Source organism: Juglans microcarpa x Juglans regia, chromosome 5S (genome assembly GCF_004785595.1).
Source record: "Juglans microcarpa x Juglans regia isolate MS1-56 chromosome 5S, Jm3101_v1.0, whole genome shotgun sequence".
In the NCBI taxonomy this organism is placed as follows: Eukaryota; Viridiplantae; Streptophyta; class Magnoliopsida; order Fagales; family Juglandaceae; genus Juglans; species Juglans microcarpa x Juglans regia.
Window position 1 is genome coordinate 22,199,675 of NC_054603.1, and position 14,595 is coordinate 22,214,269.

Genomic DNA, 14,595 nt, shown 5'->3' on the forward strand with positions numbered 1-14,595 from the left:
GGCTTGCTGAGCTGAAGATAATCTAGTTTGTTGTGATGGAGAGGCCTGCTGTGTCGGAAATAATATAAGATTTGTGATATTGACTCAGCTAATTTTTTTAATTCATTTTTTCTAGTAATTTATGCTAATTGTGCTTAAAATCTTCTTAGCTCAGCTAAGGCTTCTTCATGATCTTTGGTAATTTGAGAAAACATTTTTACAACATGGTTATAATTTTATTTTTTTCACCACTTGATGGAGACTTGGTGGGCCAAGAACTTAATGTTACTGAAAGAGAGATGTGGGTTAATGACATATTCTCACTTCATAATCTCATTTAATTTTGTTGGAAGAAAAAAATAGAAGAAGAGAATGACAATGCTTTAATGTGAGAGGATAATCATCTTGAGAGAAGAAAATTTAGAAACTCTCTTGGAGAGGAATAGAAATAAGAGGAAATTCAGGTGCTTAATAGCCTAACTATAATAGAAACTATTGTGGGAATGTTTTTATTTCTTGTAATTTATTGAAACGAAGGAATCAAAACTGTCACAAGTTTTTGTTTTGCTTTAAAAATATTTTTATCCATACTAACCATAAATGAATAATGATGGTTTTTTTTAATATTTTTATAATTTGTTTTAGAATTTTAATTTAAAAAATAACTTTTTTATTTAAAACTTAAATTTAGATAATTATCTTCCATTTAAAATAAAATTATAAAAAATATAAAAAATGATATATATCATCATTGACTCTAATAGTGATCCGCGAGAGCACTCCCAATGGATCTTTATAATATATTTTTCTTCAAAATATAAAGAAATACTCACAAAAATATTCTCTATTGGATCTTCTATTTTAAAGATAATTTTACATTCTACTGTAGAAAATCTCTAGATGTAGAGGCCACTGTTTATCATTGTAAACATTTTTAATTAATTTCTCTTCCTTCCATGCTAAGTTTCCTATTTCTCAATTCTCTTTATTCACATTCAGACCCTTGTGCACAAGAGATGCTGGTCAAAATGTCCGACTGACCAACAAACCAAGTATGGAATGATTTTAGTCGTTGATGGTTTTGGGTTTTCTGATACTATCTATTTTATTTTGTAAAAACAATAATACTAATTTATATTTAGGTTTAGTTTTAAAATAGAACATAATTATATGACATTGTATGTAGGAAGATATTATAAATATCAAAATATATGATAATATCATTGATAGTTAAAGAAAATATTTGAAATAAATAAAAAAGATTAAAAAGTATAATATTTAAATGATATAAAAAAAATAGATAAGCTAATGTATGATAGATTATAAAAGTCAATATATAAAATAGAAAAAATGAATTTTAATAATGTATTTTAAAGGATATGATGAAGAATTCATTAAGAGTGCTCCAACTATCAGAGACAGATAAGATAAAGAAAAAATATTGAGAGCAATCATTATTGAGAGCAGTCACTTTTGCACACCCTACGTGACACATCCAAACCACACATCTTTCAAATTTGAAATTACTACCAGACTGAGAGAGAGATGATGAGAGAGAGATTGAACTAAGAGAGAGACGATGAGAGAGAACACAGATGAGAGAGAGATCGAGATGAGAGAGAGTAGAGATGAGAGAGAGAGTCAATGAGGGATGAGAGAGATATGATGAGAGAGAGAGTCAGGGAGAGAGAGAGGATAAGAGAGAGAGTCGAGGAGAGAGAGAGATGATGAGAGAGAGAGTCAAGATGAGAGAGAAAAAGTCGGTGAGAGAAAGAGCTGATGAGAGATAGAGCCGCTGATGAGAGAGATGTTGGAGAGAGATATGATGAGAGAGAGGAAGAGAGTGAGGGGTAGAAGCCAGAAAGTTTAGTGCGTTTTGCATAAAAAAAAAAATCAAAAGAACAGAAGCAGTCACATAATCTATACAATGTATGCATATCTACAGTGACTACTCTATAACAATCCTTCGAGATAAAAGACGGTGAAGTGTGCCAGTCACGCGTAGCCGAAACTGTAACAGGAAGAAAAGTTAGCTGGGTTTATATTCTGACAAAAAAAAAAAAAAAAAAAAACAGAAAACAAAAGGGAAAAAAAAAAAAAAAAACTACCTCAGACCGAGAGTTTCCTGATCCCCCTCTAGGAGGGAAGGAGGAGGATTCTCTCTGTGATCAACTTCAGTTTCTTTCTGGCATTTCTTTGGTTTCTTTAATGTGATACCCATTTACTTCATTATTAAGAAAAGGAACCCTCGCAAAAAGTGGAAAAAAACAGAGAAGTGAGGAGAAAAACCAAGCACGAAGTTGATTTTGCATTTCTCAAAGTCCAAGTAAGATACCTTTAGACCCTTTTTTTCTTCTTATTCATTTCATTCGATTTTGTTTTCTTCCTGGAATTGAAAGATAGGATCCTAAGTCCCTCTTTTTGGGGTGATCTCGCCCCGAAAGCATTCGATCCCTTAGATAGTTTTATTTCGGTTGATTTAGTTTCCGTGCAAGATTTGAAAATGTTTTGACTAGGATCTGGGTTCTCTTTCAAATAGCTATGTGAGGTTTCTCTCTTTTGATAGTTGTTCGATTGATTAATTGTATACTGCTATTCGGCTGGTTTTCGTCTTATGCTCACATTGATTGTTTATATCATATCGTTGTTATGAAGCAAGAGCTGGTTTCTATGGGCTAGTTGGCTTTCAGTTTAAGGACACGTTAAAGTTCAGAAAATAAAGGGATATTAAGTCAATAGATACCGAGGAAAAGGAAAAAAGAAAACATTTATGTGAATGAAAAGCTGTAAGATGGCATGATTTGGTTTGAATATGCTTTTGTGTTGACGATGTTTAAAGCTCTCTGGACCCTCAAAATTAATTGTGTTTTATATGTAGCTAAAATAATAAAAATATTGATGACATCAAGAACTTTGAGGAGAAGACTTCTTCACGGGGATGTCGATGGAAAAAGGCAAGAGCATTTGGAGACCTCAGGGCTGGATGGTTTGGACGAGCCTCTGCTAGGGAATTCTGAGCATGATGATGGGCATTCAGAGGTGAATTCTTGTTTTTATTGTTACGTGTTATGAAATGGAGTGTTCGAATCTGCTATTTGGATACTTTTAACCTTTTTGTTGGTCAATCTTTGGCTTTGTTGTAGGGATCCAAGCTTGAAGATCTTCGGGATGAGGAACGGAGGAAAGAAAATCTCCATTGGACACTTCTATTTTCTCAGTTGATCGCACAGTGGGCAGAATGGTTAGGTATTTTTTTGTGTTGGTAGTAGGTAAAATAATGGTTTGTGTTTTCATTATGCTATTTTGTCAAATAGGCTGGGTTGCTTGATTGATGGCTTTGTTGGCTATGTATGGCCTACTATTCAGGAAGATTTAAGTCAACTCATGAATTTTTGTTTCCCTTTTTCCTTATTGCTGATGGGAAAGCTCAATGTTTCAATAAGTTTTCATCATACTTCATTTCTGCTGCTTATTTTATCCCAATAACTCGTTTTTCAAATCCATTTTCTAACTATTAGATTATAAAATATCTAAGAGAACTTTTGACATGCTCTTGTTCATTTTGCACTGAAATACTTGCTTTATATGATTTGTGTTACAGTGAATAATATATTGCAACCGAGTTGTTGGGCATGGTTGTTTCATTAAAAATAAGGAAATATCAAATGAATTCATTGGAAACTGCCTTATATTTTCTGTTGCTGGGATCACTTCGATAGCTTCATTTGTTTGCTTACCTTTTGAGTATAGAACAGCCTATTGAACAATGAATGGGATTATCATGGGTTATTGAATTGTGAACTGGGCTTTCAATAAAGTTATGTGACAGGACCGTAAGAAATCTAATTCAGGACTGTAAAACATAATTAGATTTCTAGGCTATAGCTTTCATAAGGTTCTCTTATGGTTAAGTTGACATTCTATCATCGTCAAATTTATAGAACTTGTCCTTTGCATACTAACTGTGGTTTTGGGTGCTTCGACTAGCAGTTAGCTTCAAGGATGTTCAAATGTATAATTGTCAATAATTTGATGTATATATTTTGCTATAAGAAGATGAAGGTGAGCTGGTAAAGAACTTGATATGTTATAAAAAGCAGCAAAAAAAGGTTCAAGTTTTAGTCATGAACCATGTATTGACTATCAAATGTATTGTACTAAATAGCTATAGTAGTATATTACACTGAACTTAAATATTGAATCTAGTTAAGTGTCTATACATGGTTCAAACTGTCGTGCAAAGATTAAAAAATCATGAAAACCAAAAAGCTAGGCCACCATCATTAATAAGCTTAAACAACATACCATGTTGTTACAACTCCATAAAAGAAATTTAAACATCAAACTCAACCTTTAAAATGCCCAGAAACATACCAAACATAAGAGCTCTTCTATGCCATGTGCACTTACTTAGAAGCATCCTTTGAATAAAGATTACTAATTCTAGATTCAACCATCCTTCATAGCATGTGCATAATTAAAACATAAAAATATGAGTTGAATGCTCAATGAATAGATACATCACACAAGAAATGAAGTTACAAACTCCTTCTATTTTTGAAAATGTAAAAATTGCGATAAAATACTTTTCATATAAAAATATTTGGTGTGGTCGGAAAAGGTGGGGAGGCAGACCAGACCAAAAATTTTGCTCTACTTTAGACTTAGCAAGTGTGGTTGGGTCTGACTCTATTATAGGGCTAGTGTAGCAAGAAAATTCTAATTGTGTTGTGTTGGCATGCAAAGCAAGCATGATTAGACTGCAATGTGCAATCTTTTGTCTGCCTATCATTCCCCTTAATGGCCAACTTCGAGTAAGAGGCCACTATTGAGCTCATTCAACTAGATTTTTTTTTTATTGGCGCTAAGTGTTCGGAATAAAGTCCCGACTAATCTCGGGGTGCATAGGCCCTTGACAAGGAAGTTTTCTGGAAGTACAACTTGGGTAATTCAAGGGAAAACTCCTCTAGTTCAATGACCCCTATAAAGTTTTTGCACCCAAGGGTTTGAACCTTGGACCTGGAGAGAGAATACCACCAAGACCATGGCTCTTACCACTTGAGCCAACCCTTGGGGGTTATTGAACTAGAAATTAATGACTTGGGTTTATTCTTCTTCCATTACCGGTATTGACTGACCTATTGATAGAATAGTAGAGGCAGTTGAGAGAATTTTTGGGGAAAACGTTGTAAAAATCACACTAAAATATCTCCATTTAATCTTTTGGGCGGGCTATGCACAATTACACCTCATGTGTGAGGCTTGACAATCACAAAATTCCTAACTCTATTCACGTGGAAGATATCGGTATCTCTTGATAAACTTTGGTGCACTTTAGTTAGCCAATCTCAGCGTGTAACACTCCATTCCTTCATCGAGGAAAAAGAATAACTCACATGGAGTGGGTGAGATGTGTAATGGATACTTGGTGGTGTATTTGGAGGGAGAGGAATTGAAGAAGTTTTGAAGATCAAGAGTGGTCAATGGATGAGCTTAGAAGTTTCTTTTTCTATACTTTACTCCATTGGTCGATTGTAATTGATTTTTATGGCATGACTTTTCATGAATTCCTTGTGTTACTAAACTAGCATGCTTATACATTGCTCTTGTATTTGTCCCGTAATTGGGCTCTTGCCTATTCCTATTAAGGGTGCTACCTGCCCCCTCCCCGCCCCTCGCCCCCTGCTCTCACATGTGCGGGGGTTGGGGTTTTTCACCCCGGCACCTGCCCCTGGTGTGCGGGGGTGGGGTACCCTGTCCAAATTTAATAATAAAAATAACAAAAAATAATTTACAATAACAGAAGGCCATTAATTATATACTAGTATACTACTAAGTTGCAATTATTAACTAATAATCATAACTAAGCTATTAGTATATTACAATGATAATTAAAAGGAAACTATTACAAAATTAGAAATTCATCTAAAAATATTACAAAGTGTACTATTGTAGCAACATCACAATTAACTAAATTAACAAAATAATAACATTTTATTCTTCAATGGAATTTGGGGTGGCCATAGTGGTAGAAAAGTGAGTTGTGCTAACCGCTGTGAGACTGTGAGAATCGAGATCATAAAATATGAAACATTAATAATTTAAAAAGAAAACAAATTAGAATTATAAACATGAAACAAAAATTAAAATAAAAACATATATTAGAAATGTAAAAATTACAAACACTAAAGGTACTAACCAAGATGAGATTGGGATCAAGATGAGAGTAACCGTTGGGTCCTTAGGAAGTTAGGATTAGGATTCGGCATATGACATTGAGATTATAAAAGCTAAAAAAAATACATGCAAAATAATTAGATTCCAAAAGTTATATAAAATAAAAATAACAAAAACAATTAAGGGATAAATTGTGCAAACCAATGACGGATGGCAATGGTGGGTCTAATATACACGAAGTTATACTATAGCAGAGCTAGTCGTAGACGCCGTCTCATGTATTGCTACAACAATTAAAATTGAAATTAATACCGATTAAATAAATATAAATAAATTAAAATAATAATAGGAAATTCACGATTACCAGATGGTCTAGATACAGGCTGATCACCACCCTCCTCCTCCTCGTCTGCCTCCCGAAAGTCAAGAACATCCAGAATATGAATTGGGGTCACCTTGATCCAATTCTGCATGCAAAATAATGCCTCCATAGTGGTAGTAGATAATGAACTCCGGAATGCGCCCTTCGGTGCTAAAGGCCGACTCTGAGGCTACGGTGCTAATAAGGATGGCAAAAATATTGCGGGTTATCTCTCCAAGGACGGGATACTTCACGGCGTTGCTCTTCCACCAAGCTAATATATCAAAGTCTCGTGCAAATGGTTGACTGTTCGCTACCAAGTATCTGTCTACCTTCGACTGAGCCTCTGTAGAATGACGGACTATGGGGTTCTGCTCCAACCTTTCACCCCAGCCCAACCTACGCTTTTTCCCAACCCCAGCTTCTGGAGGAGGCCGGAGGGTAGGTGTAGGTGTTGGAATATTACTCCGCCCATGCATTCCTGTGCGCAATTCCCAATCCGTATACCATGCCATCAATCTTAAATTGGGGGTCAAGAACAACAACCATATAAAACAAAATATTAGACCTACTGAAATCTCTCCAATACTTTTCATATTTCACCCTCATCATCAATGCCATCTCCTACATCTTAATATGGTCACTTACGCACATGTCATCTAAATTTTCTCTTACCCTACATATTTGCTGACAGAAATGATGGGATGTAGGGTACAAAGAACTAGATAGCTTCGTTGTGACCTCATATAAAAGCCTAAAATAATCAACAAAAGTAGCAACCACCTCCCAATTTTCATCAATAGGCTTCCGCAATCTCCTGCGCTTATAAAAATATCTGGCATATTGAATGTCTTCATCACCCAATAATGTAAAGGCCGCCTGATATTCTTGGGCCGTCTCCAACATCAAGAAGGTTGAGTTCCATCTTGTAGGAACATCAGTACAGAGGCCCTTCTTGGATCTTATACTCGCATACCTCATAGCAACCTTGAATTTCCAATCTAGTAGGAGAAAATCTCACAAATCTCATAACAGTTCTGACTCGGGCAATTGAGTCATCAAGATCTTTCAAATTATCAGTCACAATTAGATTTAGAATATGTGCAACACATCTCACATGCAAACACTCACCATCCATGATTATCTTATTTGCCTCTTTAAGATAGGTCTTTAGATGTCCCAACGCGACATCGTTAGACGAGACATTATCAACTATAACGGTCACCACTCGTGCCAACCCCCACTCCTTCATTGCGGCCTTCAAGGCTCTTCCAATCATCTCAACCTTGTGATCGAAAGTTTGACAAAACTTTAAAATTTTTTATGTAATGTCTAATCACAATCAACAAAATGCGCAATTAAAGACATAATTAAAATTTTGGATCGATGTCCAAGTATCGGTGATGAGGCAAACAATTTGACCCAACAATTGGACCCTCAACAACTCTTGCTTTGACATATACTGTTTCTTTATATCCTTTGCAGCCGTGTTACGAGAAGGAAGATTAAACCTGCGGCTCACCAATTGTTTGAAGGCCACAGCCCAGGGCCCAGAGGCCACGCGAAGATAGCCCTAGGGCTTCTCCCGCTGGTGCATCTGTTCGTAGCCTCCTATGACTGCGCTGTGCGACTTGCCATCACAGGGGGAGCTATCGGTAGGTACACAGACCTCGCCAATGACAACAGTAGCACTCTCCGACGCCTGCCCGCAGATGTGGGGGTGCTTGGAATGCTGGGGTTGATCTTGCGAAGATCCCTGCGACACGTGTGGGTGGGTCATCTCCGTTGTCTGAGGGCCAGACAGTGCGGAGAAGGGTAAGGAGGGGTGTCTGTCTCCGTCGAACCCCTCAGAGTATTTTCCGGAGGCCATTGAGAAGGATGGGGAGGTTTCTGACCTTGTAGAAGGCTTGTCACTTTCTAATACAATCAAAGGGGTGTCTTCTGATGAAGAAAATGATCAGACCTTAAGTGAACGCATAGGTATGGCTGATATTACGATGGTGTGGGAGACTCAAGGTACTCCAATGGATAGTAGGGAGGAGGAACCTATCCCTCTTAATTTTATGTTCCCCATCCATTCTGGAGTTTCAGATTGGGTAAGGTTAATGAAATTTAGAAAGTTGTGGGATTGGAGTACGAAGGTTTCGAAGACCAGTTTATGGCCTTGCTCACGGCCATTGAGGTGGGGCACTGACAACATAGAAAGACCGGGTCAAAAAAATAGCGGGAGCTTAAAAGGTTGACGTGGTCGCTAAACACTGAGGGTAGCTCCTGTAGGGGTAGGTCGAAAGGGAAGGGGCTGGCCTTTTCCCCATGAAACCAAAATTTGTGTCCTGGAATGTCTGCGGGCTTAACGATGCCAACAAACGTCTTCAGATAAGAAACTTGCTTCGTGAGTGGAAGGCGGACATTATTTGTTTACAGAAGACCAAGTTGAAGCTGATCAATAGGAGAATTTTGAGAAGCCTATGGAGTTGTGCTCACGTGGATTGGGTTTACATGGCTTCCAATGGGGCGTCAGGAGGAATAGTGGTGATGTGGGATAAACGAGTGGTGGAGAAATTGGAGGAATTCATAGGGAGGTACTCGGTAGCTTGCTCCTTCAAGAGTGTGGCAGATTGTGGGCTTTTGCAGGTGTCTACAGTCCAAAGTTATAAAGTAATAGAGTATTGCTATGGGAAGAATTAGCCGGAGTTCACAGTTTGTGGAATCTCCCATGTTGTATAGGTGGAGATTTTAACGTCACTAGATTTATGAGTGAGTCTTCTGGAAATAGAAGAGGGTGGCCAGCTATGATAGAATTCTCTGCATGCATCTCTGATTTGAATTTGGTAGATTTGCCTCTTGCTGGGGGCTCTGCCACGTGGGCTAACAATCAGATTTGGTCTCGGCTAGATCGCTTCTTAATTTCTCTAGAGTGGGAAAGCCACTTTCCAGATGTTTGGCAAAAGCGCATGCCTCGTATTGGTTCGGATCACTGCCCTATTTAGCTAGATTGTGGTGGACACCGAGGCGGTTGAAGGTACTTTAAATTTGAAAACATGTGGTTAAAATCTGACGGTTTTGTTGAAAGAGTAAGACAATGGTGGACTCATGCCAGTTTCAGGGTACCTCTAGTTTCATCCTTGTAGGTAAATTGAGAGTGTTGAAAAGAGATTTGAAGTTGAACAAGCAATCTTTTGGTGACCTAGGGGAAAACAAGAAAGGCAAGTTGAGGGAGATTCAGTAAATTGAGAGGCTCCAAGAGACCAGGTCTCTTACCCTGGAGGAAGTAGCTCGGAAGACTTTGTTGGGTGCGGAGCTTGAGAGAATTATCTTATTAGAAGAGACTTCTTGGCGGCAAAAGTCAAGAGCTTTGTGGCTTAGGGAGGGTGACCGAAGCATGAAGTTCTTTCATCGAGTAGCAAATTCCCACAGGTGAAACAACAACATAGAGATGCTGAAAATTGAAGGGGTTGAGTGTAGAGAAGAACAGGTTATTCACGACCATGTAGTTGGCTTCTATGAGCAACTCCTAACCGAACCAATGAGTTGGTGGCCGTCCCTTGATGGCTTGGCGTTCAACTCCATAGGACCGAGTGATGTGTCTTGGTTGGAGAGGGCCTTTGAGGAAGAGGAAATTGTTGATGTAGTGAGGAAAATGGCCAAGGACAAGGCATCGGGGCCGGATGGGTTCTCTATGGGTTTCTTCCAAGATTGCTGGGATGTTGTTAAGGAAGTTATCATGAAGGTGTTTCAAGAACTTTTTGTAGTTGGAAAATTTGAGAGAAGCCTAAATACCACATTCCTTGCGTTGATCCCAAAGAAGGTGGGGGCAAACGAGGTAAAGGAGTATTGCCCCATTAGCTTAGTGAGTGGAGTCTACAAGATCATTTCCAAAGTGTTAGAAAACCTACTAAGTGAGGTGGTGGGGAAGATTATCACCAAACCTCAAAATGCCTTTGTAAAAGGTAGGCAAATTTTAGATGCGATACTTATTGCTAATGAATGTCTAGACAGTAGAATGAAGGCAAGCACAATAGGGATCATTTGCAAGCTAGATATGGAGAAGGCGTACGATCATGCTAATTGAGACTTTCTTCTCTACCTTCTTGGGAGGCGTGGTTTTGGAGAGAGGTGGAGATCGTGGATCCGTTGCTGCATATCAACGGCGAAATTCTCTCTATTGATTAATGGTAGCCCAACAGGTTTTTTCCATAGTTCACGAGGTTTGAGACAAGGCGATCCGTTGTCGCCTTTGTTGTTTGTTGTTGTGATGGAAGGGTTAGGCATGATGATTTCGGCCTTGGCGCATAATGGCTTTGTGGAAGGCTTCTCGGTTGGAACCCTGGATAGGGGAATTATTAACATATCTCACTTATTGTTTGCAGATGATACACTTGTGTTTTGCGAGCTAGATCAAAATCAGGTGCATGCTTTGAAGGCGTTGTTGTTGTGCTTTGAAGCTGTTTTTGGGTTAAAAGTGAATTTTGACAAATCTAAAATGGTGCCAATTGGAGTGGTGTCAAATTTATGACAACTGGCTAGTACGTTGGGTTGTAAGATAACTTCCCTCCCTTTGACGTACTTGGGACTTCCGTTGGGGGTAGGAGCAAGGTCGTCGTCTTTATGGGAGTCAATGATTGAGAAGATAGAGAAAAGAATAGCAAGTTGGAAGATAATGTGTTTGTCAAAAGGTGGCAGGCTCACATTGATAAAGAGTACACTTTCTAACTTACCTACTTATTTCTTTTCACTATTTCTTATACCTGCAAGTGTGGCATGCAGAATTGAGAAACTCCAATGTGACTTTTTGTGGGGCGGTTTGGGGGAGGAGTTCAAATTCCACCTGGTTAAGTGGGAGATAGTATGTCGTCCTATATCCAACTATGATTTGGGTATTAGAAATGGGAGGACCTTTAATCAGGCGTTACATGGCAAATGGTTGTGGAGAAATAGTAAAGAACCGGAAGCCTTGTGGCGAGGGGTGATTGGGTTGCAAATATGGCGACTTATTGGGGGGGGGGGGGGTTGGAGCACTAAAGAAGTTAAGAGGAACTTATGGTGTGGGTTTGTGGAAACACATTAGAAGAGGTTGGGGGTTTTCCTTCGACACTCTCGTATGCAGATGGGCGATGGCTCCCGGATTAAATTCTAGAATGATATTTGGTGTGGTGATAATGCTTTACAAGACCTTTTTCCTTCACTATTCCAAATTGCTAGTGTCAAAGAGGCTTCAATGGCGGACGTTATGGGGATATTGGGTGAACAAATTCATTGGAATATTAGTTTTAGTAGGGCAGCATAAGATTGGGAGATGGGCAGTTTTGCTGATTTTTATAGCCTATTGTATTCCGTGAAGCCAAGCAATCAACAAAAAGATGGTTTATGGTGGATACACGTCGGGAAAGGTGCTTTTTTGGTTCATTCATTTTATAAGGCTCTCACCCAAGAGCCCAACATTCAGTTTCCATGAAGACAGCTTTGGAGACAGCTTTGGAGACACAAGGCGCCCCCGAAAGCTGCCTTCTTCGTGTGGATTGCTTAAGATACTCACTACTGACAACTTGAGTAAGCGGAGGGTTACCATAGTAGAGTGGTGTTGCATTTGTAGGGGTGGGGGAGAGTCAGTAGATCATCTTCTATTACATTGTGAGACATCAAGGGCTTTATGGAATGAGGTGCTTAGTAGAGTAGAGTTGGTTCGGGTTATGCCGGAAAATGTGGTGGCAGCTTTGGCTAGTTGGCCAAACATTGGAGGTATGCATCAGATTAAAGCGGTTTGGAAGATGATTCCAATGTGTATCATGTGGTGCCTATTGCAGGAACGTAATGCGTGGACGTTTGAAGACAAGGAGAGATCGCTAGAGGAACTGCTAGCATCATTTTCTAGCACTCTTTGTACTTGGGCTATTGATGTTGATTTCAATGGCATGGCCCTTCATGATTTTCTTGTCTCTCTTGCGCCCTCTTAGTTAGGGCTTCCTATTGTATATACTGGGCTAGGCCTATTCTTTGAGCAATAAAGTTTTTTACTTATAAAAAAAAAAAAGTTCAAACAATTAAAACCATGCAACGATCACTCTCGTCTCAAAAGTCAAAACAGATCGGGGTTTCCGTATCGAAACCCCAAAACAGAAAACATAGATATAAAAGATTAACTAAATGGCAAATCATGTTGATTTGGATGTGCAAAGAACTTTTTGGATCTCCAAAGATAATGATGATAATGATAAATAAATAAATAAATAAAAATATAGAAAACAACTCTCATATTTCTATTATTTTATTGCAATCTCTCTTAAATTTATTAAATCAGGGTGGTTTATCATAAATTAAGTATAGTTGATCATGGAATTGCATGTAGGATTCCGTTACCATTTGTTTGACTTGGGTATAACAATCATAAATTAATTTCTTTTTTATAAGTAAAAGATATGTATTATAGATTTGAATGAAATAGGCATAGCCCGTGTACACAGGAAGTATACCAAAGAGCACCTAAATATTCTTAAGAACTGTAAATTAGAGACAAGAACTCATGAGCATTGTTCCCATTTAATACAATAGCTGATAACCAAAGCAATAGAGTGTGAATAAAAAAATTCTGCAAATCTGCCATTGTGCGCTCCTTATCTTCAAAACAGCGTTCATTCCTTTCCAACCAAATACACCACATAATGCACAACGGAATCATCTTCCACACTGCTGCCACTTGAGGATAGCCTTGCATCTTCCTCCAACAACTCAACAAATCCACCACCCTTGCTGGCATAACCCAAGCAACATCAACCCTTCGAAAGATCTCATCCTACAACATCATGGTTACCTCACAATGCAATAAGAGGTGATCCACTGATTCCTTATTCTTTTTGCACATATAACACCAATCCATCACGACACATCCCCTATTCCTCAAGTTGTTCGTGGTCAAAATCTTCCCAAGAGCGGCAGTCCATACGGAGAAGGCTATTTTAGAAGACACATGAGACCTCCAAATGTTCTTCCAAGGGAAAGGAGCATGATCTTGTGATGACAAAATTTTGTAGCCTTAACTGTACACTTCTTGTGATCATTGGACCTCCACTTCAATCTCTCTCTCTGTCATAGAAGTCCCAATGGAGTGTAGAAATCTGAAAAAATCTGCTACAATGGATAATTCTCAATCATGAAAATCTCTATTAAAGAGGATGTTCCACTGATGAGAACCATGAGAAAATAACCACATATTTGCCATTGAAGCCTCCCTATTAGCTGCAATGTGATAGAAAAGAGTGGAATTCACAAAAAACCCGCATAACATCACCTTTCACGATGTTCCAACAAGTTTGAAAGAAATCATTGAAAGACTGTTTGGCCCGGCACTTTGTCTTTAGCCATAACTGAAATGACCTTATAAATTTCATCTTCATCAAAAGGTCTATCCAAACAACTTGCACTCTGCGAGTCAATTGCCTCAAACGGCAAATCATCAAGCTTCGACCTCCAACAAGCCGGTTCTGTGAGAAGATTCTTGTAATAATGCACATGTGGTTTTCTAGATCGGATGGAGAAGAAAACACTTGAGTACCTGAATGTATCGACTCAATAGCATTGCTACGCCGATGTGAATTAACCACTTTGTGAAAGAATCTTATACATTTATCACCTTGTTTCAACAAAAGGGCCCTGGATTTTTGTAGCCATGAAGTCTCCTGCGACAACAGTACCCTCTCCAAATTAGCCACAACCTTACCTGTTCTCACTAACACCTCCTCTGAGATGTCTCCCAATAATTCCCTTCCCTCTAACTCCTACAATTCCTCCAAGGGAGTCGACTTTTGATTGTCAATGTGCCCAAAAGCTTCCAAGTTCCACTTCTTCAGATCTTGCTTCAAGGCCTTCAGCTTACCTGCAAGAATGAAACTAGGAGTATTAGTAAATTGATACGATGACCACCCGGCCACATATTTTCAAACTTGAAGTACTGACGACCCCTGTGAATGTCCCCACAATCTAGTAAAATAGGGAAATGATCTGAGCTGACTCGAGCCAATCGCTTCTGACATAACTCCAGATAGTGGGCTTCCCACGAAGGAGAGACTAGGAATCGATCCAAC

At 38.7% G+C, this 14,595-nt stretch overlaps 1 protein-coding gene across 1 annotated transcript in view; it reads left to right on the plus strand.

Annotated features, from left to right (window-relative positions):
- The first annotated feature begins 2,029 nt into the window (after positions 1-2,029).
- LOC121267443 (ELMO domain-containing protein A) overlaps positions 2,030-14,595 on the plus strand; it is a 45,926-nt gene continuing 33,360 nt past the window's right edge. Inside the window, exons 1-3 of the mRNA XM_041171299.1 lie at positions 2,030-2,305; positions 2,858-3,018; positions 3,123-3,225. Coding sequence (XP_041027233.1) covers positions 2,878-3,018; positions 3,123-3,225 — 244 coding nt within the window. The 5' untranslated portion in view covers positions 2,030-2,305; positions 2,858-2,877. The remainder of the gene's footprint in view (positions 2,306-2,857; positions 3,019-3,122; positions 3,226-14,595) is intronic.